This window comes from Lynx rufus, unplaced genomic scaffold (genome assembly GCF_022079265.1).
Source record: "Lynx rufus isolate CCGP_SWC_20201006 ecotype Redwood Valley unplaced genomic scaffold, mLynRuf1.p SCAF_2, whole genome shotgun sequence".
NCBI classification, from domain to species: domain Eukaryota; kingdom Metazoa; phylum Chordata; class Mammalia; order Carnivora; family Felidae; genus Lynx; species Lynx rufus.
In genome coordinates this window covers 137,188,911-137,214,211 of record NW_025814834.1, presented here as the reverse complement: position 1 = coordinate 137,214,211, position 25,301 = coordinate 137,188,911, and the positions used below count along the sequence as shown (strand labels likewise).

General features: G+C 36.1%; 1 protein-coding gene across 2 annotated transcripts in view; it reads left to right on the top strand.

The window, feature by feature from the left end:
* The window catches only part of AGL (amylo-alpha-1, 6-glucosidase, 4-alpha-glucanotransferase), an 82,801-nt gene that overhangs the window by 47,653 nt on the left and 9,847 nt on the right, over window positions 1-25,301 (top strand). For both annotated transcript variants that reach the window (XM_047084063.1, XM_047084064.1), the window contains exons 22-30: window positions 3,964-4,100; window positions 4,353-4,486; window positions 5,775-5,950; window positions 9,732-9,834; window positions 13,124-13,349; window positions 14,582-14,693; window positions 21,927-22,062; window positions 23,325-23,437; window positions 24,496-24,707. In XM_047084063.1, coding sequence (XP_046940019.1) covers window positions 3,964-4,100; window positions 4,353-4,486; window positions 5,775-5,950; window positions 9,732-9,834; window positions 13,124-13,349; window positions 14,582-14,693; window positions 21,927-22,062; window positions 23,325-23,437; window positions 24,496-24,707 — 1,349 coding nt within the window. The remainder of the gene's footprint in view (window positions 1-3,963; window positions 4,101-4,352; window positions 4,487-5,774; window positions 5,951-9,731; window positions 9,835-13,123; window positions 13,350-14,581; window positions 14,694-21,926; window positions 22,063-23,324; window positions 23,438-24,495; window positions 24,708-25,301) is intronic.

Genomic DNA, 25,301 nt, shown 5'->3' with positions numbered 1-25,301 from the left:
GGATCTCCAGCAAGTAACTTCCCTTTTCTCTGCTCCAATTTCTGCCTCTATAAAATGTGAAAAATACTGTCTAATTCATAGGGCTTTCTTGAAGACTAAATGAGAAGATTTATTTGGGCCCCAAATGGGACTAAGTTGTAACTATTATACATTCATCTTTCTTTTTCATCTAATTGGAAGTTTTGTTTCATTGCATATTTGTCTTATCCTACAAAGAGAACTTATAATAAAATATTAAGTAGTTGTAAGACAGAACATAGGAGCTAAATATTTAATTATCAGTTTAACCCATCTGGTTGGAAATATTTTCTTGGATGTTTGTCCGCAAAATTTGGTTTATCACACATGTGTTCCTGGTTCATATAGGATCCCATGTATCATGCCTCCTTTGCAACTCCTTATTTTCTTTGTCCATCTAACCCATCTTTAAAGATGAATTCAGGGGCGCCTGGGTGGCTCAGTTGGTTAAGCGGCCGACTTCGGCTCAGGTCATGATCTCAAGGTCCGTGAGTTCGAGCCCCACATCGGGCTCTGTGCTGACAGCTCAGAGCCTGGAGCCTGTTTCAGATTCTGTGTCTCCCTCTCTCTCTGCCCCTCCCCCGTTTATGCTCTGTCTCTCTCTGTCTCAAAAATAAATAAACGTTAAAAAAAAAATTTTTTTTTAAATAATAAAGATGAATTCAATTCTTACATTTTCCACAAAGCATTCCTTAACTATTAATTTTCACAGTTATTTCTTTGTCCCCTAGATACCCATTGTATTAATTTATTATTCCTCTTACTTGGCCCTTGGAATATATTGCATATTTTAGTAATTAGCACAACATGTTTTGTGAATCTTTTTTTTTTTTTTTTTTTTTAAATTTTTTTTTCAACGTTTATTTTTGGGACAGAGAGAGACAGAGCATGAACGGGGGAGGGGCAGAGAGAGAGGGAGACACAGATTCGGAAACAGGCTCCAGGCTCTGAGCCATCAACCCAGAGCCCGACGCGGGGCTCAAACTCACGGACCGCGAGATCGTGACCTGGCTGAAGTCGGACGCTTAACCGACTGCGCCACCCAGGCGCCCCAGTTTTGTGAATCTTTATTGTTGTGGTTAAGAATGGGCTCTAGGGATGCCTGAGTGGCTCAGTTAGTTAAACATCCAACTCTTGGTTTCTGCTCAGGTCATGATCTCAGTTTCCAGAGTTGGAGCCTGTGTTGGGCTCTGTGCTGGCAGCATGGAGCCTGCGTGGGATTCTCTCTCACTCCCTCTTTCTCTGCCCCTCCCACTTGCTCTCTCTGAAAATAAATAAATAAATTTGGGGGAAAAAAGGATTTAGAACCAGACTTGCTGGTTCTATACTAACTAGCTGTATAACCTTACAGTAAGCTCTCCATGGTTCAATTTTCTCATCTATAAAATGGAAACAGTACTAGTGCCTACCACAAGGATTAAATGAGATAATACATGTAAAGCACTTAGACAATGCTTGGTTCATAGTTAGTACTTGGTGGTTATTAGCTTTAAAATTCCACTAAGGGGCGCCTGGGTGGCTCAGTTGGTTAAGCGTCCGACTTCAGCCAGGTCACGATCTCGCGGTCCGTGAGTTCGAGCCCCGCGTTGGGCTCTGGGCTGATGGCTCAGAGCCTGGAGCCTGCTTCCGACTCTGTCTCTCTCTCTCTGCCCCTCCCCCGTTCATGCTCTGTCTCTCTCTCTGTCTCAAAAATAAATAAACATTAAAAAAAATTTTTTTTAATTCCACTAAGTGGATTGTACCTTGAGAAAAAAGAATGTTTGCCTTTTTTGCATTCTTGTTTTTTAGCTTTTATACTTTCTACAAAACTAAGCACATAAGAAGCTGTCAGTAAATTTCAGATTTTTGTACTTATGACACTTTTTTCTAAAACAGTCTCACTTTCAACACGTAATGTTTTGTGCTGTGAGAAATAAAGAAATGCATATGTTACCAGTCATAAACAGCTATTCATTCCATTTTCACTCTGAGCTGTTGAACACCTGCTACTTGACAGAAAAGACTTCCATGAACTTTTTTTTTTTTTAATGTTAATTTTTTATTTTAGAGAGAGCCCGAGCAGGGGAGGGGCAGAGAGTGAGGGAGACAGAATCTGAAGCAGGCGTCAGCCTCTGAGCTGTCAGCACAGAGCCAGATGTGGGGCTTGAACTCATGAACTGCGAGATCACAACCTGAGCCGAAATTGGACGCTTAACCGACTGAGTCACCCAGGCGCCCCTCCATGAACTTCTTTTCTTTCCTTAGAGTTAAGTCTAGTTCGTTACTAACTCTGTCCTGATTTATTTTTTTCTTTATATCAATCCCTTTTTTCTCTGACAGTTTAGTGTTTCCAACATTCCACTGAATATTTCTAGCAGGCTCTTGATAGCAACATTCAGGGTGCCTGGGTGGCTCGGTCGGTTGAGTATCAGACTTCAGCTCAGGTCATAATCTCACTGCTTGTGTGTTCAAGCCCAATGTCAGGTTCTGTGTTGACAGCTCAGAGCCTGGAGCCTGCTTCAGATTCTGGGTCTCTGTCTCTGCCCCTCCCCCGTGCTTACGCACACGCTCTCTCTCTCTCTCTCTCTCTCTCTCAAAAATAAATAAACATTAAAAAAATTTTTTTTAAATAGCAATATCCAGTTACATCAAACCAACCAACTTCACTGACTTTCTCTCCCCTAAGCCACATTCCCTTTCTCTTCTTCTCTACTTCTTACAATAATACATACTCAGTCATGTTGGAATCCAGGAATCTATTTTTGGATCCATCCCTCTTATCTTCACTATTTAATCAGTGATTATGACTATGGATTTTTTTCTGTGTTCTCTGTGATATGCCATATCCTTTTATTTTCATAGTTAGCACCCTATTCAAAGACTAAGTCCCGTCTGCAAAACCAAGTAACCTGTTTTCCAACCTCTTGTTACCTCTTCCACAAATCATCCCATCCCATTGATATATCAGATCTCTTTTTCTAAAACGCTGCTCCATCATGTCACCATTATTAAACAAGTGGAGCTCACATTTGCTGAGCAATGTTTGCCTTCCCTTAAAATACTAGGGCAAAAGTGAAATGTTATTTTATACTGTCTTGTTTTCTAGTTGTTTTTTTTTTTATGTTTTAAGCTTTGTTTCCCAAAGAAGGTTGTAAAGGCCCTTGAGAGAAAGAACTACATCTTAAATTTATATAATTATTTTTTCAATTTCTCGAGACATGCTACATACACATTATAATTAAATTCTAAATATATAAATAAATTTAGTCAAAGTGAACGTGGTGAGGCTATTAATATAATATTTTTAAGGTGGAAATTATTGCATTATTGGGCAACCAAAGAAGTGCTATTGTTCTATCATTGAAATAACAGGCTCTGCTATGTATGCATAGGAATTCTATGAGTTTCTGTTGAGTATTACTTAAGGATATGCCCATATATTCACCTTGATGGTTTGTTTAGTCCCAGCTACCTCTTGTTATATTTCAAAGATTCTTTCTAAAGCAGGCTTTGTTATTATTGTTACCAGAGATGCTCTTGTTCTCTCTGAAACCAGTCCTGTGATTGCCTGAATAGTAATGAATCTACCACTTTCCACTATGAGAAGACACAGACTTACCAATTTTTCCCCAGTGCCTTAGGGTAGGGAAACTATGACATTTAGTTGCCTTTGAATATTATAATACTCAAATTCAAAAGAACAAAACAAGTCCCAGAAGTTAAGCATCTTGGAAAGCTCGGCATAGCTCCTATGACAGTAGTCCCCTTCAGTATGTCTTTGTATCTTGGGCCCAGCCACTGTTGCCACACTTATCTCCAACCACGGGAAGTGCCACTGTGGTCTTTGCAGCCCTTGTGTCTACGTCTATATGTGTTCACCCTAAATCATTAGAGACAGCAGTAGCCCAGGCTATGGGAACAAGTTGCCTCTGCTAATAACAGCATGATATTTCTATGAATTTTCAGGATTAATGTCCGTCTTGGCAGAAATAAGACCAAAGAATGACTTGGGGCATCCCTTCTGTGATAATTTGAGATCTGGAGATTGGATGATTGACTATGTCAGTAACCGGCTTATTTCGCGGTCAGGAACTATTGCTGAAGTAAGTAAAGCTATGTTGTAGCTGAAAAAAACAAGGACACAAATAAAAATTATATTACTATGGTATCTATAAAATTAACATTGTTTTCTGACCTGAAATATTTCCCTCCCTTCTTCATCATCTTCTGATTCTAATAAATGGAAATCTAGTGGATTATTAGATAATTATTAGATGCATGTTTGGATTTACCTCTTAAAATGCATCCAGCCTGTAAACACACCAAATTAACTTCTAAAATTATTTTTATGACAGGTTGGTAAATGGTTGCAGGCTATGTTCTTCTACCTGAAGCAGATCCCACGTTATCTTATCCCATGCTACTTTGATGCTATACTAATCGGTGCATACACCACTCTTCTGGATACAGCATGGAAGCAGATGTCAAGGTATATCCAACAAAGCTTGAGTAAATAGGCATGCTTGTGTAGAAACTGTATGCAGTCAGTTTATACACACATTTGAAAGACCAAAACGTAAGGAATTGTCATAGACTCAGAGCTGAGAGTCTGTAAGTGGATAATAAATATATTTGCATCCTTTAATCTGGAGCATATAAAAACAAACATCCCCATTAAAATCTGTTCAGTAAAGCTAAAAAAACATGTTCATGAGAAAATTTAATTGTTTTATATTATTTGTTTCTGTTTACTCATTGACTTGTTACGTTAATGGATATAAGTTTAGAATATGCATACAAAATATGCCTGGGTAGCTCAGTCAGTTAAGCGTCAGACTTCAGCTCAGGTCATGATCTCACAGTGTGTGAGTTCAAGCCCCACATCAGGGCCTGTGCTGATAGCTCAGAGCCTGGAGCCTGCTTTGGATTCTGTGTCTCCCTCTCTGTCTGCCCCTCCCCTGCTCGTGCTCTGTCTCTCAAAAATAAATAAAAATGTTTTTAAAAAATTTTTTAAAAGAATATGCATATATAGTTCTTTTTCTAATTTTTCATTAACTAAGAAAAAAATTATTCTGTTATTATGAATGAAATCTGCCTTTAGTGATGAATTTCCCTAAAATGAAATTACAGATCTAATGTGCCACTGAAGTGCCACCAAATTGATTTGGGCATAATTTCAGAAAGAACAGAACTTCAGCCCTTCCTTCCATTTGGCACAACAAGGTCATGGACTTAAAGCCAGTTGTAATATTGGGTGAAATGAAAGCAGTTCTGAAATCTAACCAAATTGAAAATGTTTTCAACTAGTATTACCATTTTTACACATCTGCGTAGAGAGACTTTGAAAGAAACCAAATAAAATGACACTGCTAAATAATTTTGAAATAGTAGGTATGCAAGATGAGTAAGTTCTAGAAGTGTGCTGTGTACCATTGTGCCTGTAAATAGCAGTATTGCATTGTACACTTAAGATCTGTTGAGAGTAGATTTCAAGTATGTGGTATGAACACCACAATTTTGCATTTCTACAAATAATATTTTTAAGTGTATTTATTATTCGAGAGGAAAGAGAGAAAGAGAGAGAATGTGCACAAGAAGGGGAGGGGCAGAGAAAGGGAAAGAATCCCAAGCAGGCTCAGCACAGAGCCTGACTCAGGGCTCAATCTCACGAACCATGAGATCATGACTTGAGCCAAAATCAAGAGTAAGACACTCAGCTGACTAAGCCACCTAGGTGCCCCTCTACAAATATTTTAAACTCGGTCACTTTGTTACAGCTTTGTTCAGAATGGTTCTACCTTTGTGAAACACCTTTCACTGGGATCAGTGCAAATGTGTGGAGTAGGAAAGTGCCCTTCTCTGCCACGTCTTTCACCTTCACTCATGGATGTGCCATATAGGCTAAATGAGATCACAAAAGAAAAGGAGCAATATTGTGTATCTCTAGCTGCAGGTAAGAAATTACATACAGGTTAAAATGTGTCAGTCAATATTTTTTCAAAGAGGAAAAGCTATGGGGAAATGACTAATTTTTTAAAAAAACTCATGATGTTACCCAAGATTTTATGTGACTGCTTAGTAAAATTCCATAGCTATTCACTTGTAAAACTAACAATTGTGCTTACTATTTAATTAATACTGTGCAACAGACATTCATTTGTGTGTTTTCATTGTGGCTCATTAATCCTTTTCTTCTACATGTTTCTATTTTTTCCAACTCTGAGTATTTTGTATTTTTTTTTATCAGATTTGTTTTACTACTCTTTCACATTATATTATACTTCTTTCCCAATTTAAAAAATTAACTCAAGGGGCACCTGGGTGACTCAGTTGGTTGAGCATCCAACTTCAGCTCAGGTCATGATCTCACGGTGCATGCATTCAAGCCCCACATCGGGCTCTGTGCTGGCAACTCAGAGCCTGGAGCCTGCTTCTGATTCTGTGTCTCCCTCTCTCTCTACCCCTCCCCTGCTTGCTTTCTGTCTCCCTCTCTCTCTCTCTAAAAAATAAACAGTTAAAAAAATTAACCTTGCAAATTACCAAGAGATAATAGGAAGATCCTCTACATTTTACAAAACACAAAACAAATGTTAAATAATTTTTATTATGCGTCTAATTGCAATAAAATTGTTTCAACTCTATTTGTTGGCATCCTTTCCTGCAAGTAGTGTTAAAACCTGAATCAAGAAACAAATCTCTGTAAGCAAAATAGGCTAAAGAACAGACTTTTATTTTCTTTTTAATTTTTTCAAGCTATTTCTAGAAAGTGCTTAATACTTAACACCACTAAATTCAAAACTTTCCAAACTAAACTGAGAAATACCAAATTGCAGGATGAAAATAATAGTAGTTATGTGATTTCCTCTGTTTACCTTAAATTTGCATCTACTCAGACCAAGAAAAAAGACTTCTTAAGACCTGACAACTAAAAAAGAAATTAACTTTTCATTTAGAATGATCATATGAATCCTCTGAATGTTTTAATTATATAATCATGTTTTAGATTTTCACTCAATATCATCTCCTCCTGGTACTTAATTTCCCCTGTGAATTCATGCAGATGCTCATGAAACTGAACTGGGTCATTGTGGGAAAAAAAATTGATATGCAGAATTTGGTTTTAAAGCCCACTGCTTAGAAGCCTATTACACAGTATAGTGATCTCAACATTCTTGACTATACACTGCTATTGTTAAGCACTCCCAAAATAAATATACTGATATACTGGTATCATAACTGGTATATTGATATGTTATGATATCTGATATAATCTTGTACAGTGTAAAATAAAAATAGAAACTAAAAAGGTAATGGGGCACCTGGGTGGCTCAATCAGTTAAGCATTTGACTTTGGCTCAGGTCATGATCTCATAGTTCATAAGTTCAAGCCCCCCATCAGGCTCTGTGTTGACAGCTCAGAGCCTGGAGCCTGCTTCAGATTCTGTGTCTCCCTCTGTCTCCCTGCCTCTCCCCCACTCACATTCTCTGTCTGCCTCTCAAAAAATAAATAAATGTCAAAAAAAATTTTTAAGAAACCAGAAAGGTAAGTTGATAAATATAAATAGAAGTTTTGATATTTCCTTCTAGTATCCCAAGAGACTGTTCTGTATGCTACATACTAACAAAAAACAGAACTGTGCTCATTTTTGCAGATAGGTTTTTGGGGGTTCATTTTAAAATGAATACCAAGGTCTTTGGTGACAATAGTATCAAAAAAAATTATAATTGTAAACTTGTATAATAATTGACAAGGTAGAAATCACTCAGAAGATATGTGGTAAGTCCTATACTCTTAGAGGTCAAAAGGTTAACGCTAACATTTCCATATATCAGGGCTAGAGATTTTATAGTTTTGACTTCTTCCCAAAGACAAATTGCCTGTACTTTAGGGCATAACAACTCAAATTCACCCTTAAATCTATCTATACTCATAATTTATTCAAAGTGTTAAATGGGTTAAAGTACCAGGAAGTCTGTGTGGCAGAGAGTGGTATTATAGATGTCCACTGTCCTCATCGTCATCAAAGTTACAATCATCAACCATATATAAACCATATATTAATAATCAACCATGTGCAAATAATACACAAAGTGTTTAGAGAAATTTTGTACCATTATTTTAGAGACAATGTAGAAAAGAAACGTCTAATATTGCCTTTAGTTCTGATCCTTCTTAATAGAAAGTAATGTCGACTCTCCAAGAAGGCAAAGACCCAATAAGCAGAAACTTAAATTGTGAAGTATACTTAGGAATGGCCAAAATTTTCTTTTATCTCAGTCAAATTCTTTCACTTCTCAACTTACCTTTTTTTAAAAATGTTTATTTATTTATTTTGAGAGAGAGAGATTGCGCCAGCATGGAGAGAGAGATCAGAGAGAGAACCCCAAGCAGGCTCTGAGCTGTCAGCACAGAGCCCAACGTGGAGTGATCTCACGAATCGTGAGATCATGACCTGAGCAGAAATCAAGAGTCACATGCTTAATTGACTGAGCCACCCAGGCACCCCACAATTTGCCTTTTATAATTAGTCTTTTATTTCATTCATTCAATAAATTTTTATAATTTTTTCTTACCAGTTACAACTTTTAGCAATAGATACAGTTTGGTAAACAAGCCAGATAAGGTTTCTGTTGTCGTGAATCTTATTTTCCACTATGGAGAGACATTTATTCATTCAACAAACCAGAAAACAAGCAAACAAGATAATGTCATATAGTGTTAAGTGTTTAGAAGATAGTTATGAATGAACACTGTGTACATTTTATGTCCTTAGTTTTCCCTTCCTGAAAAATGTGTTGCATTTATGCTTTAGCATAGTTCTTTTTTTGAGTGGAATGCTAATTTCCTTTACTTTCCTACTGATCATTGTTTTTGGTACCAATAAAGATAACAATATATTCTTTACTTGTTTTATAAGAAACCAAACTCAATCTAAAAGTTGTAGATTTTATCCATCAATCACCCTATCTTATCTCATGCATAAAGGCTGTAGTTACCTAGAATGTTCAAGTTATTTAGCACCTGAAATCCTTATTTTCATTTATAAAAACTGGCTAACAAAGTCTAACACTTTTAAGTTGTTTTGAATTAATGGGAAATTTGGTATTAAAGTTTGTCTCTAGACTGATAGATTAATAAACATATTCAATTATATATCAGTAAGGTAATCATTTTGTATTTAGAGTAATTTGATGCCTTTAAATTGCAAGTGGAATCTTTTCAAATATATCATTAACATTATATGGCGCAGCTGTCTTTTTCTTGAGCTTTTCTGTTCTCATATCTGGAGAGTGTACTTTTCACTTTATTAAACTTTCCCACTTGTGTTACTCAAAATATATATATATATAATTAATATTGTATTGTTTGTTTATATGTTAAATACTAGATCTCTGATTTCAATTTAGCTTTAACTTATTAAAAGAAAGTTTATCTGTGTTTAAAGACTCACATTCTAATCAATTCAGGTAAGTATCCCTCTCCAGTCCTTGATTCTTAATATCTTCAAAATCATGGATTCCCTTAAGAAAGTAATAAGAATGTGGAACCTCATCACACAAAAGTTGATGTAGGTATAAATACATCACACATTTTGCATATAATTTTAGAGGGCTTGCAGACTCCCTATAGCTTATTCTTGTCCCCCACACTTACAGCAACTGGCCTATAGTAATGGAGTTCATAGGGGCTTGGGTGTATTATTAATATATTACTTTTTTGTGTTTTCTATTAGGTTTACCTCATTTTTCTTCTGGTATTTTCCGCTGCTGGGGAAGGGATACTTTTATTGCACTGAGAGGTCTACTGCTGATTACTGGACGCTATTTGGAGGCCAGGTAGGAGATCTCTAAAGAGTTGGAGCGCAAGTTTGTGTCTAAATGTTTTTCACATGCTCTTCAAACCTTCCTCCTTTCCATCTATTTGTAACAGTTGGGAGGTAGGTTTTCCTTAGGTGTTTTTTTTTTAATATTTTTTAATGTGTATTAACTTTTGAGAAAGAGAAAGAAACAGAGTATGAGGGGGGAGGGGCAGAGAGAGAGAGAGAGAGAGAGAGAGAGAGAGAGAGAATGAATCCGAAGCAGGCTCCAGGTTCTGAGCTGTCAGCACAGAGCCTGACACTGGACTCGAACTCACGAGCTGTGAGATCATGACCTGAGCTAAGTCAGACACTGAACCGACTGAGTCACCCAGGTGCCCCTATTTTATTTTATACATGTTCATTTAGTAAGATCACAGAATTTCAAAGTAGTGAAAATTTTTGAAGTTACTAAGTTCTAGTCCTTCATGTTATAGGTCAGGTTATCTTCAGCATTTGCTAATTGATTTCAGTAAAACTAAAAAATATTTAACCATGTTACTAACATCACTCACTAAAGAATAAAACTTCTATGCCTGAATTAACTATAAGAACTCAGATTCACCTTTAGGTAAAATTTGAATTTTATCATTTTTTTCCTTCTATAATGAACACTGAGTCCTGTAGAAAGAATTATAGTATCAGCTTTTCCTCTATCTGTTGTCAGGCCTTGGAACCTCCAGTTTTGTTTTTTTTTAGATTTAAAATAGTGTTTCTTAATGTCACAATCGTATGAATGGAACTACCAAAGGCAGAAAAGAGAGGCTATTATAGCAGTGCTGCTCAAATGAGCACAACTCAGTGCCACCAACCAGCAGTGTCACCATCATCTGAGGACTTGTTAGAAATGTAAATTCTTGATCCTTATGCTGGACCTCCGAATGTGGGGATAGAGAGGGCAGAGTACCAGGTAGAAATCTGTGTTTTCCAGGTGATTTTCAGCAGCCCAAGGCTAAAGTTTGACAGCACTGCTCTACAAGTTAAAACTTTCAGCAAAAAAAGCATTTATATGATACCTTGTTTTGATGTCATTCAGAAAATAACTGAAATTTGCCTCTTCAAATGACAAAAGTTTTGTTTTCAATCCTTTTAAAATTGAAAATTTCTAAGTAGACATATGAAATGTATCATATTCTTCCCTGCTAACCTAATATAATAAGATCATTTCTTATTGACTAAAGAGACCATTGTGGGGCTGTAGAGATTTGGGACGCTGTTTGCTTCTTCCCCAAATGCTCTAAATTACCATGATTAAAAAGTAGGAAATGGAACATCAGAATTCAGCACAATGTAATGGCTAAGAAATTGGGTTTTAGCCAGACTGCCAGGTTCTAATCCTGGTTCCAAACTACCAGCTGACACATTATTTATCCTTGTACTCTCCGTAAAATGGTGATAGTACTTAACCTATAGGGGTTTTGTGAAGATTAAATGAGCTATACAGTTATAGCGTCTAGAACAGTATCTGTCACATACATTACACAAATGTTAATTTTTTAATCATTATTATCATTTTCATTGTTATCTGGGCTCTCAATTATCACTTCTATATACTACCAACAATTTCTCCTTCTCAATTTTACATATGACTGTCTAGATCAGGGGTGAATGAAATATGGCCTACCGCCTATTTTGTATGACCTGGGGCAAAGAATAATTTTTACCTTTTTAAAGAGTCATTTAAAAAAGAAGAATACATGATTGAGACCATATATATGGCCAACAAAGCCTAAAATATTTACTCTCTGGTCCTTTACAGAAAAAAGGTTGCCTACCCTGATCTAGATGATTCCAAGAGGATAATGTATGTGTTAGGGTAGTACTAGCTGCTATATAAATTATAAACTCTTAGGGCACATGGGTGGCTCAGTCGGTTAATCATCTGACTTTGGCTCAGGTCATGATCTCACGGTTCGTGAGTTCGAGCCCCACATCAGGCTCTGTGCTGATGGCTTGGAGCCTGGAGCCTGCTTTGGATTCTGTGTCTCCCTCTCTCTCTCTCCACCTCCCCCGCTCACACTCTGTCTCTTTCTCTATCTCAAAAATAAATATTAAAAAAAATGTTTTTTCTTTATAAACTTAAGTGGTTTTTCACAGACGAAATTTATTTCTTGCTTCTCGCCCCAAATGGGTGTTCAGGAGGCAGCTTTCCACATAGTGATTCAAGGATACAGGCTCCTTCATCTTGAGGATCGACCATCTCCCAGGGCCTCTGAGTACTACTCTCCAATCAGCTGGCAGAGAGGGAAAGAGCCTAAGGAAAATGCACCTGTTCTGTGCACTTAACATACATCAGTTCCATTCACATGTTTGCCTTAGAATCCAGTAATCTGGTCACAGCCAGCTCTAAAGTAGGTTGGGACATGGGGGAAAGCCATTTTGGTGGACACATGGCTATCTCTACCACAGAGAGTTCTACTTCCTCCTTCTGCAGAGATATTCATGGACAGAAGTCTTTGTATTCAACTTTCAAGTGTGTGACATTGTTCTGGATGGCTAAGATTGCTGCATTCTGACCTTTTATTAATTGGAACTGTCACTATCCATACTAACACTTTTGTGCTGCAGGATATAAGAAGGATTTTTATTGCACTATTATTTAAGAGACAGGCATTAAACTGAGACACAAAACTAATTAAATTTCCAAATGGTTTAGGCAAAAAGCACTGAGGCCAGACATTTTAAATGACTTTTCCTAGGTCATACAGATGGCAATGCTAGGTTTTAAACCTCAGTCTTCTTATTTCTTATGTCTTAGATTTTAGAATGCAATATGCCATCTTACGAAGTTGTCATTTGGTATATGACAGTACAATAATACTTTAAAAGATGTATTCTCTACCAGTTTTTGAAAATAAATTGTGATTTTCAAGGTCAACTTTTACTCATTTATTTTCTTACATATTTGCTTTGCTCTTCATATCTGCTATTTAAAATAATAAAGTTCATTTCATAGTTACTTAGATTTTGAAATACCACAGATTTCAAAAGTAGAATCTAGAGATATGAGGGGCCCTAAAAACCACCCAGTCCAATCCCTAAATCCACAGATAAAAAAAACTATCCCAGAGAAGGTAAGATTGTCAGAGAAAAAGCCAGGGCTAGGATCAAGGTTTCTGGCCTTTAATTCAGTGCTTGATGTATCATATTATGGCCACTTCTCCATGAAATTTCAAAGAAGGGCAGGAATAGTAGTCACAAAAAGGGACTTAAAATTTTTTAACTGATTGTTTTCATATCAAATGATCCACCTAATTCTGTTGTTTTAGGAATATTATTTTAGCATTTGCTGGTACCCTGAGACATGGTCTCATTCCTAATCTCCTGGGCGAAGGAACTTATGCCAGATACAATTGCCGGGATGCTGTGTGGTGGTGGCTACAGTGTGTTCAGGATTATTGTAAATTCGTTCCCAATGGCCTAGACATTCTCAAGTGCCCAGTTTCCAGAATGTATCCTACTGATGATTCTGCTCCTTTGTCTGCCGGCACACTGGTAAAAATCATCTTAAAATAATTTCTTTTTCCCGAAAAATGACTTCTAGCTGTAAAAGTGTATAAAATATAAAAGTGCATGTAATTAAGAATCCAGATCTGAAGAATTCAAGTATTGGTATTTGTTTAGCACCTGCTAGGACTTTGAAAGATTGCAGTGATAAGACTGCTTCTTATCTTCAAGTGCAAGTTCAAACTTCAAGTTCAAGGAAGGAACTTGCAACATGGTAGAAAAGATAACATATACATATTATGGTCATTACAAAAAGGTGTATAGGAAATGCCATGCATAAAAGAGAGAGAGAGAATCTAATAGGTAGTTGGTTCTTAGTGAGGACTTCATAAAGTAGCTAAAATTTCACCTCAACTGAACCTTAAAAGGGGAGTAGGATTTCAGCAGAGATGAGGGAAGTTGTGAGAAAACATCAAAGATGAAAGGAAAAATAAAGTGCAGGGTGGATTGAAGCACATTTAGGACATGCTGCTCAGTCTAGTTTGACTTTTTGTGTAGGGCACCTGCAGGGTAATAAGAGATGGTGGAAAGGGTAAACAAGGTTGCGGAGAGCCTGATCACCAAACCACAATGCACTTACCTTGTGAACAGTGCAGAAAAAATAAACGTTTTGAGTGGTTTTCTTCCCAGTCAGTAATGTACAAAGATATGTACTTTTGCCATTTCTGATCCACCTTTATATTATAGTTTGTTTGGTATGTGATTGTGGAGAACTTCTAAACCATCTTAAAGTTAGCAGAGATCTGTGCCCCCATGATATTTTTGTCATGAAATATTCAAAGAACATTTGTCAAAAAAAGTTTTTACCTAAAGTGTCACTTTACCATGTAATTTATCCCTGTTACTATATATGTGGATGCGTAAAAACAGCAATGCCAATTTAGATTTCTGTAGCTTCTGTAGAAGCTAGATACATTTATTATCTGCACAGTTCACTTGAACAGAAACTATACAAACTCACAAGATTCATTTTCATGTGTCAGCAAAATTACAAACTATTTCATATCACAGACATGAATAGTTGAAATTACAGTATGTTAAATATTCATATGCCAGAGGCTGACTGTTTAATGTGGGATATAGGAGCTTCCTTCCCCAGTCCCACCCCATTTCTCTTCCAGAGGAAAATATGTTTTCACAAAACTACAGTTGTGGGATTTGGGAAAAGGTAAGAAAAATGCAGTTTCTAACAAAAATAACATCCATTGTATCTCAAACAGGATCAGCCATTGTTTGAAGTAATACAGGAAGTAATGCAAAGACATATGCAGGGCATACAGTTCCGAGAAAGGAATGCTGGGCCACAGATAGATCGAAACATGAAGGATGAAGGTACATAACTTTACATAGTAAAGATTTACTGATGAGGTGGAATTAAACCTTGTAATTGTTCATGTATTTTTTTAAGTTTGTTTGTTTTAAGAGAGAGAGAGAGAGAGCAGGGGAGGGGCAGAGAGAGAAGGAGAGAGAGAGAGAGAGAGAAAGAGAGAGAGAGAGAGAGAGAGAGAGAGAGAGAGAGAGAATCCCAAGCAGATTCCACATTGTCAGCACAAAGCCCATTGTGGGGCTCTATCCCACAAACTGTGAGATCGTAACATGAGCTGAAACCAAGAGTCATACGCTTAACTGACTGAGCCACCCAGGAACCCCTAATTGTTCATGTATTTGACAAATATTTTATTTGTGTGTGAAACTTCAAAATACAACAATGAGAAAGATTAACACAGTTCCTGATCTCACCGATTTAGTTTTAGTTTCTAGAGGAAAGATAAAATTTTATATCTTTTTAATTTTGTATCTTTTTGCCAGCCAATTTAAAAGGTAATTTTGGTGGTTGCATTTATAAGCATAATAAATGAGGGCTTACTATGTGCTGGGCATTGTGCTAACTACTTTACCTATGTTATTCCCATTTAACACTCCCAAGAACATTGGGGATGCATTATACTGTTCCCAGGTGTATTGATAAGATGACCGAAGCAGAGTAGCTTGCCCAGAGTCACACAGCTACTAAGTGGCAGAGCTAGGATTTTGTCCACAATCTTTCTCTGTAACTTAGGCTCGTATAAGATTCTTTTTGTAAAAAGCTTTGTCTACAGAGTTAAAATAGACCTACTTTTTTAACCTCTTTTAAGTTTATCATGTTCCTATTTTTATGGCACACTATCATCATCAGTCAATGCAAGGCTAATGACAATTTATTTTATTATGCATTCCCTCTGGAGACATTCCGTACAGGAAGTAATATAAAGACACATGCAGGGCATACAATACATATACATTTGCTGTATATCTATATATTGTTCTGTGAAACATATACTGCTTTATGTGCATGTAGATTTTAACTTTTTAATTTTGAAAGAATTAGAGAGTGATAGAAAGCTGTAAAAATGACACATAAGAGTATACTGAGGCCTTCATCCAGCTACCCCAATGAGGATATCTTATCTATTTTATCTATATCTTACTGTAATACAATATCAAAATCGGGAAGCTGACATTAGTTCAATACTGTTAACTAGACCATATTCAATTTTCACCATTCTTACATTAACTCATTTGTGTGTGTACATGTGTGTGCATGGCTCTGTGTAATTTTGCCCCATGTGTAACTTCATGTAATCGCTACCACAATCAATCTATAGAAATGTCTTCTTTGTGCTACCCCTTAAGAGTCACACCAACAATCCCTGGTCTCTGGCAACTACTAATCTGTTCTGCATCTCTATAGTCTTGTCATTTTTTAATTTTTTAATTTTTATTTTTTTAATATAATTTATTGTCACATTGGCTTATATACAGTACCCAGTGCTCATCCCAACAAGTGCCCTCCTCAATGCCCTTCACCCATTTTCCCCTCTCCCCTACCCCCCCATCTACCCTCAGTTTGTTCTCTGTAATTAAGAGTCTGTAGTTTGTCATTTTAAGAATGTATATAAATGGAATCATATAGCATGTAAATTTTTGAGATAAGTTCTTTCACTAAGCATATTCCCTTTGAGGTCCATCCAAGCTGTTGCATGTATCAGTAGTTTATTCCTTTTTATTGCTCAGTAGTATTCTCTTTCCTGGATGTAACATTCATCTGTTGAAGGACATTTTGGTTATTTCCATTTTTTGGTTAATATAAATAAAGCTAATATGAACATTTATATACAGGTGTTTGTATGAACATAAATTTTTATTTCTCTGGGACAAATGCCTGAGAATGTGATTGGGTCATATGGTAAGTATGGATTTTGTTTTATAAGAAACTGCCAAATTATTTTCCAAAGTGGTGTACCATTTTACATTCCCTTCCGCAAACTTGAGAGATCCAGCTTCTCCACATCCTCAGCAGCATTTGACGTTAATCACTTTTTTTAAGCTGTTCTGATAGTTGGGTACACCACTACCCATTGTGGTTTTAATTTGCATTTCCCTAATGACCAATGGTATTGAACATCCATTCATGTGCTTATTTGCCATTTGTATCTCTTTTGGATGAAATGTCTGTGTCTTTTGCCCATTTTTTAATTGGAGTGTTGGTTTTTTCCACTATTGAGGTTTCTTGTGTATGTAGCAAAATCCACATAACATGTTTAGCATTTTACCATAAAATGTATCATTTTAAGTGTACAATGGCTTTAAGTACATTCACGTTATTATGAAACCATCATCACTATCCATCTCCAGAACTTTTCATCATCTTAAACTGAAACTCTGTACCCAGTAAACAATAACTCCTCATTCCCTCCTCCCTCATCCCTAATAACCACTATTCTACTTTGTGCCTCTGTAAATTTGACTATTCTACATGCCTCATGTACATGGAATCATGCAGTATTTGTCCTTTTGTGTCTGGCTTATTTCACTTAGCATTGCTGTATCAGAGCTATATATACTATACTCTTATGCTCTTTGATTAAGTACTACCAAATTTCTTTCCATAATTATTATGCCAGTCTGTATTCCCACTGACAATCAAAGTGGCTTCTTCTGTGCCCACCCGCATTGTCCACTAATCTCATGGGTGTAAAGCAATATGTAATTGTTGTTACTTGTGATTCTCCTATCACTGGTGAATTTGAGTATTATTCATATGTTAATACCTTTTTAGAAAGTTTCCTTTTCTATAAATTGTCCTTTCATGTTCTTTGCCTTTATCTTTCTTTTAGCATTCCTGTATTTTTCTTGTTGATTTCAAGGGGTCCTCATATATTCTACAGCAATAAACTTTTATGTGCAATCTGATCATCTTTTCTTTCCATATCTCCTACAACATCCTTCAAATTTATTTGAGTTAGTTCAATGAGCTAATCTCATTTATTTGTTACTTATGAAACCTCTCAGAACACTGCCTAGTAAAAAGTGATCTATAAGTTGCTATAGTTGTTTTTATTGTGATGTGAACACTATCTTCAAGTGTTTTTCTTTTTTCTTTTTAATTTTTTTGAATGTTTATTTTATTTTTGAAAGAGAGAGAGATAGAGTGGGGTAGGAGCACAGAGAGAGGGGGAAAGAGAGAATCTCAAGTAGGCTCCATGCTGTTAGCACAAATCCAGACACTGGGCTCAAACTCACGAACCATGAGATCGTGACCTGAGCTGAAATCAAGAGTCGGACGCTTAACCGACCTAGGCACCCAGGCACCCCTTAAAGGTTTTATTTTTAAGTAATCTCTTACCCAACATGAGGCTTGAACTCACAACCCCAAGATCAAAAGTCCCACACTCTACCAATTGAGCCAGACAGGCACCCTGCTTCTTTTCCTTTTATAGTGGTTAGATTCATCTGGTATCTAATGTTTTCTTCTTCTCAATAAGCTCATGTTCCCTTGATTAGTAGTAACTCCATACAGCTCTGAAAAGAGGCAATCTCATTAGCTTATAACACAACAACATTAAAAGCCTAGATAGAGTAAAGCCCAAGAGTGGCTGGTCAGGTTTCACTTGTTTTTGTCAGTTTCTCCCAAAAATTATGTGAATTCTTCAAATCAGTACCTCACATTCAGTTCTGTAGTTTCTCTAGGGGTGATTTTGGGGAGAGATCCCATAGCCTGGGATATTTTGCCATTTCATCAGAAACTACAAAAATATGATTTCTTTGTTACTTTTTTTGTACATTTGAAGCAACCTGTCCTTTTACAGTTATTTTAACCCATGTACCTTTTTGTGTATGTTTCTCTTGCTCCACTAAATCTCTGAGAGGAAAATCACTAACCACTGATTATCCAATTATTGCCATGTATTTAATATCCAATTATTGTCATATATTTAATATCAGATAAATTAAAAGCCTCCTTGCCTTTGTGTATTACTTTGCAAACATTTTCCAGAGGCTAGTACCTCTATCCCTAGCTTACAGTTCAGGAAATAAGAAGGGGAGGCAGACAAGTAGTTTGCCCAAGGACATGGATAGTCCATTAATAAACATGAGAGAAGCATTCAGTCAGTCTTACCGGCACTCAAACAAATTCATATTAAAGTCGTTCACCATTTTTCCTCTACTAAATTATCATGAGACAACAGAGCGTGAATGAAAGCGCCAATGCTAGACACAGACTTGCTATCTTAAAAATCCCATCTCTGCTCATTTTCTAGCTGTGTTCCCTTGGATAAGTTTTAACTTCTCTTTGCCTCTCTCTTCTACATTTGTAAAAGGGAGATAATAGCAGCACCTACCCCCTAAGGTTGATACAAGGATTCAATGAAATATGTATGTTAAAGCACTTAGAGCAGTACATGGCACATAGTGAGTTCTATAAGTCTACTGTTTATTATTAGCAAAAAAACCAATGTATTCATTTGCTGGGACTAGGATAACAAAGTACCACACACTGGGTGGCTTAAATGACAGAAATATATTGTCTATCAGTCCTAGAGGCTAGAAGTCCAAAATTTAGGTGTTGGCAGGGTTGACTCAACCTTCGGTCTATGAAAGAAGGATCTGTTCCAGGTCTTTCTCCATGGCTTGTAGATGGCCATATTCATGGTTACATGGTGTTCTCCCTGTATCTTCACATCAGCTTCCTTCTGTGCATTGTCTGTGCACAAAATTCCTCATCTTATAAGGATACTGGTCAAATTGGATTAAAGCCCAGACTAATGCCCTTATTTTAACGTGATTAACTTTTTTTAAAAAAATTTGTTTTTACATTTATTTATTTTTGAGAGACAAAGACAGAGCACAAGTGGGGGAGGGGCAGAGAGAGAAGGAGACACAGAATCCAAAGCAGGTTCCAGGCTCTGAGGTGTCAGCACAGAGCCTAATGCAGGGCTCGAACTCACAAACTGAAATCATGACCTGAGCCAAAGACGGACGCTTAATCGACTAAGCCACCCAGGTGCCCCAAATGTGATTAACTTTTTAAATTCCTGTGTGCAAATAAAGTCACATTCTGATGTACTGGGGTTAAGATTTCAACATATGAATTTGGGCATTTACACAATTCAATCCATAGCAAACAGTAACAAATAATAGATTTTAGTTTTGAGAGATATTCAGATACTACTGATGGTATTGCAAATTGACTCATTCTTCTTCAAAAGCAACTTGGAAAGAGAGAGAGAGAGAGAGAGATCCACATATATTTTATGAGATACAAAATATTCACGTTTTTGTTCATAAATGTATTCCATTTCTGGGAATCTAGTCTATGAAATAACCTAAAACACAAAAAGTCCATATTACATGATACTGATCATAACTTTGCTTATAATCACAGAAAAGAATAAAATAATTATGTCTAAGAGGAAATGTTTAAATTGACTTCATTTGTTTTGTTTTGATGTTTATTTGAGAGAGAGAATGTGTGTATGAGAGGGGGAGGGGCAGACAGAGGAGGAGAGAATCTCCACATGGGACTTGATCCCATGAACTGTGAGATCACATGAACTGTTGAGATCCCATGAACTGTGGATCACTGAGCTACCCAGGCGCCCCTGTTTACATTTACTTGAATGAAAAATTCAATAATTTCTAATGATTATAATTTTTATAATTTGTGTAATATTATTTGAATATTAAGAACTATATGGGTGTTGAATCTAATACATGAAAAATAGTTGGATTTATTTATGAAAATATTACTATTCTGTGAAAAGATTAGAAAGGAATACATAAATGTAATAGTTTTTCTTAGGGTAATAGGATTATGGACTCTTGTTGCTCTTTTTTTAAACACTATTGTTTTTACTGTAAAATGACCATCTTTTTAAGTGATCTATTTCAGCTATTTCAGATAACTCACTAAGTCATTGGCAAATTTTGACGTAAACTCAAAAACTTATATTCCTTCTTGCATGTTCTAAATTACATTTTAAACAGTAGTTAGGGACGCCTGGGTGGCTCAGTCAGTTAAGCATCCAACTTTGGCTCAGGTCCTGGCCCATATCGGGTGAGTTTAAGCCCCATATCAGGTGAGCTGGAGCCCTGCTTCGGGATTCTCTCTCTCTCCCTCTCTCTCTGCCCCTTGTGGGATTCTCTCTCTCTCCCCCTCTCTGCCCCTCACTCACTCAAGCTCTCTCAAAAAAAAAAAAAAAAAAGTAGTTAAAACCTCATTTAGTTAATTTATTGTTTGTGGTGGTAACATACAAATTGTATACATGATTGAACTGGTAAAAATCACTGATACTTTTTTATCTTTCAGTTAGGACACTAAATAGATATAGATTTTATACTTAAAAGAACATTTTTTGTGATATCTCTGAATTATTTTAATTTTTAGATTTAATTGTAAAACATTCCAGTTAGAGAAAAATATAAATTATACCTTGAAACCTAGAAATAAAATTAGGCAGATATTAACATTTGATCATATTTTCTTCAGATCTTTCTGTTTTGTGTTGAAAGTAAACCATCAGAATTGTATGTAGAGCTTCATCTCTCTCTCTCTTCCCTCCCTCTCTATAATTAATGACTATGCTAGAATCAGGGTTTATTATTTCCATTTATGTCTTGAATTTTATGAGTTTGTGTTTGAGTATGTGTAAATTACATATGTATTATGTAGTATATATTCAGTATATTATATAGTATGTATTCAGTATATTATATTACATTATATATGTATTCAAACTATAATATATACACATAACTATATGTTTTAAATATTATCATATTAGACATAGTCATATAGACCTATATGATTATATATATTAGTACTGTCTATATTTTAAACTTTTAAGAAAAGGTATCTTATGCATATCCTTTTGCAACTTGTTTGCTCAATCATTTTGTTTTGGGGTTTTGCACATTATGATTCATGTAAATCTAGTTCATTAATTTGAAATGGTATAGAGAGTTTTACACTGTATGAATAAACCACAGTGTTTATTCACTTCTCTGCTTAGCAGTTATTTATTTTCTTGCTAATACAGTGTTGCATTGAATATCCTTGTGCGTACCTTCATATGCACATGGGTAAGGATTTCTCTAAAGTATGTGTCTAGAAGTGAAACTACTCTATGGTAGAACATACATGTCTTCAGCTTTTAAGGCATTAGCACAGTGCTCTCCAGAGTAGTTATCCTAGTTTGTTGTATTCCTTTCAGATTTTATAAATGTTTTGTTTTGCTTTTCTAGGCTTCAATATAACCGCAGGTGTTGACGAAGAAACAGGATTTGTTTATGGAGGAAATCGCTTAAATTGCGGCACATGGATGGATAAAATGGGAGAAAGTGACAGAGCCAGAAACAGAGGAATCCCAGCCACTCCAAGGTAGTATTTATTTGTATTGTGCATATATAATTATACCCTTTTTAAAACCACATACTTATGGAATCTTTTATTCTATTAACCACGAAGTCTTCATATTAAATTGGTCAAAATCTCTCTCCCTTCATCCACTCCCTCCTCTCCCACAGCACACACACGCAACTCTCTTATTACAAGTCATCAAGGAAAGCTGTCTGTTCTTTTCAGGGAGTTCTCGTGGGGTGATTCCCGACAAGCACCTCAAAGGAGTGATTCATTATTATTATGATTCGTTATCCCTGTGGTTAAGATCTTAACCTAAAATGCTTTCATTGTAAACATTTCATGATGCCCATCTTTCATGCATATAGAAAACACCCCATTACCCAGTCCTTTTTGAAATACTTTTAATTTCTGAACCTTTTATCCTTCTAAATTTTTTCGTCTTTTCTCCCATTATTTCTTTTTATGGTTTTAAATGCTTAATATAGTATCAAGTCTGAGAAACTCTTTTCTTATTCTAAATTTTATCTTCAGTCAGAACTGTGAAAAAAATCATTTAATTATAGCTGTTGTTATATGCTTTGCGAATTCTTTTTAAAGCATGTTTATTTCGGTACGTTATTAGGTCTCATACTTCCCTTTCATTTTCCTTAAAAATGAGCTTTCAGGGGCACTTGCGTGGCTCAGTCGGTTGAACATTCAACTCTTGATTTCAGCTTAGGTCATGATCCCAAAGTCACAAGCCCCGCTTCAGGCTCTGTGCTGGGCATGGAGCCTGCTTAAGATTCTCTCTCTCCCTCCTCCCTCTGCCCTGTTCCCCAACTTGTGCTTGCTTTCTCTCTCTCTCTCTCTCTCTCTCTCTCTCTCTCTAACTCTGTAAAAAAAAACAAAAAACAAAAAAAAAAAAAAACACACTTTCAAATTACTAAGTATACTTTCCCTGGCTTTCTCCAGTCCTTCTATCCCATGTTTTCTGTCTTTGGTACTCTGTTTCAATATTCTCTGATGCATTCCCTACCTTTTCCAGCTGCCATCTTCTTTAACTCCATAATCACCATTCCACTTCACGGAACTTTTTTTAATTGTTAAGTAGGTAAGCAATGGCAAAATAATTAGAGGAGAGATTTCTTATGTATGCAGTATACATTTCAATAAAGTGAGGGGCTTTTCATAGTTGTTTTTATAACATTAATTATACAATTCATCAGAATTATTTATTGAATGCCATTTAAGTAGTGCTTAAATGACTCCAACCCACAGAGTAAAATTTATTTTAATTTTAGAGATGGGTCTGCTGTGGAAATTGTGGGCCTGAGTAAATCTACCGTCCGTTGGTTGCTGGAATTATCCAAAAAAAGAATTTTCCCTTATCATGAAGTCACCATAAGAAGACATGGTAAGCTGTGCATTTTATTTAAAAAGAAACTTCAAGGGGTGCCTGGGTGGCGCAATCGGTTAAGCGTCCGACTTCAGCCAGGTCACGATCTCACGGTCCGTGAGTTCGAGCCCCGCGTCGGGCTCTGGGCTGATGGCTCGGAGCCTGGAGCCTGTTTCTGATTCTGTGTCTCCCTCTCTCTCTCTGCCCCTCCCCCGTTCATGCTCTGTCTCTCTCTGTCCCAAAAATAAATAAACGTTGAAAAAAAAAAAATTAAAAAAAAGAAACTTCAAATGTACAGTCTATACTCTTAATCTACATAATCATCATTTGACTCAATGAACTAATATTAGAAAACTCTTAAGATTAAGAGGAAAGAAAGAACATTAATTTCCTACTATGAAATTGTAACAAACCTCGTTACTAACCATATTTTTATAGCAACTTTGAACTGAGATATGAAAAACATCATAGTTAATTGCCTTATTATGCTTTCTTTTCCTTAATGTGACTGTGAGCAAGTTGCATTTTTGTGAACACTATGAAATCTTTACATCTCTTTTTCTAGAGCTATCTGTCCAAAAGAAATATAATTTTAAATTTTCTAGTACTCACATTAAAGTAAAATAAAAAGAAACAGGTGAAACTAATTATGATAATATACATTATTAACTCAATATGTGCTAAATATTATTTCAACATGTAATAAGTATGAAATTATTCATGAGCCATTTTACATTCTTTTGTGGGGAGAGTATTTTCTGTGAAATCCAGTGTATATTTACACTTCTGGCACTTCTCAATTCAGAGTAGCCTCATTCCAAGTGCACAGTAAATGTAACTTTATCAAACACGTTAAGAGTGATACAAAGACAAATCAGGGATCATTTACTGGAGTCTAATTCTTTTTGGTAATATAACAAAAGATAATTTTAATTTCAAGCTAGAGTCCTTCAAAAGACCCTGACAGTTGTAAGAAGTGGGTCATTTATTGCCTAAATATTACTCTTTGGCTGTAACTAAATGTATGGATTTCTTTGAATGCTTAAAAAACTGCCAAATCTTTTATCATGTTTCAGGAAAGGTTGTGACAATCTCATACGATGAGTGGAACAGAAAAATACAAGACAACTTCGAAAAGCTATTTTATGTGTCAGAAGACCCTTCAGATTCTAACGAAAAGCATCCTAATCTGGTTCACAAACGTGGCATATACAAAGATAGCTATGGAGCTTCAAGCCCGTGGTGTGACTATCAGCTCAGGCCTAATTTCACCATAGCAATGGTTGTAGTAAGTGAATTGCTACTTTCAAATTTCAAAAACGTTGTGGTAGAGTGTATTTAGTTCTTTATTCCCATTTGTTTTCAAATTCATGTAGTTGCCAAAAAGTATATTGTTTACTAGCTAGTTTTATACCACCCTTAACCTATGACATTCGGTATCAAAAAACAGAAAATAATAGATGATGACTAATGGAGTGCTTGCCAATGTTTTTCTTATCATAGCACACATAGAAAATAACGATATTTATACAGTACATTGGTCTAAATTGATTAGGTTGATCATGCCAGATCCAACTGCTTCAGTTAGCCCCAGGCCCCGCCCAACTTGAAAGCTGATGGCATCCGTATTTGGGCACACCTGTGCTGTGACCAGTGCGTGCCTCAGCATACAAACTGAAAAGATCTAGACTGGTGAACTAATGAAAGTTGCTTCGACTCATATTCTGTTTCCTTGTTGTATTGCTGCAATTCACTCTAGAATTCTAGACTCTATTTTACCTCTTAGTCTAAAAATAAACTAAGAACAGTAAAATAGAGAGGGTATGTGTTCTTCCATGACTACATAGCTGTCTCCACCTTGTCAAAAAAAGCACTAAACATG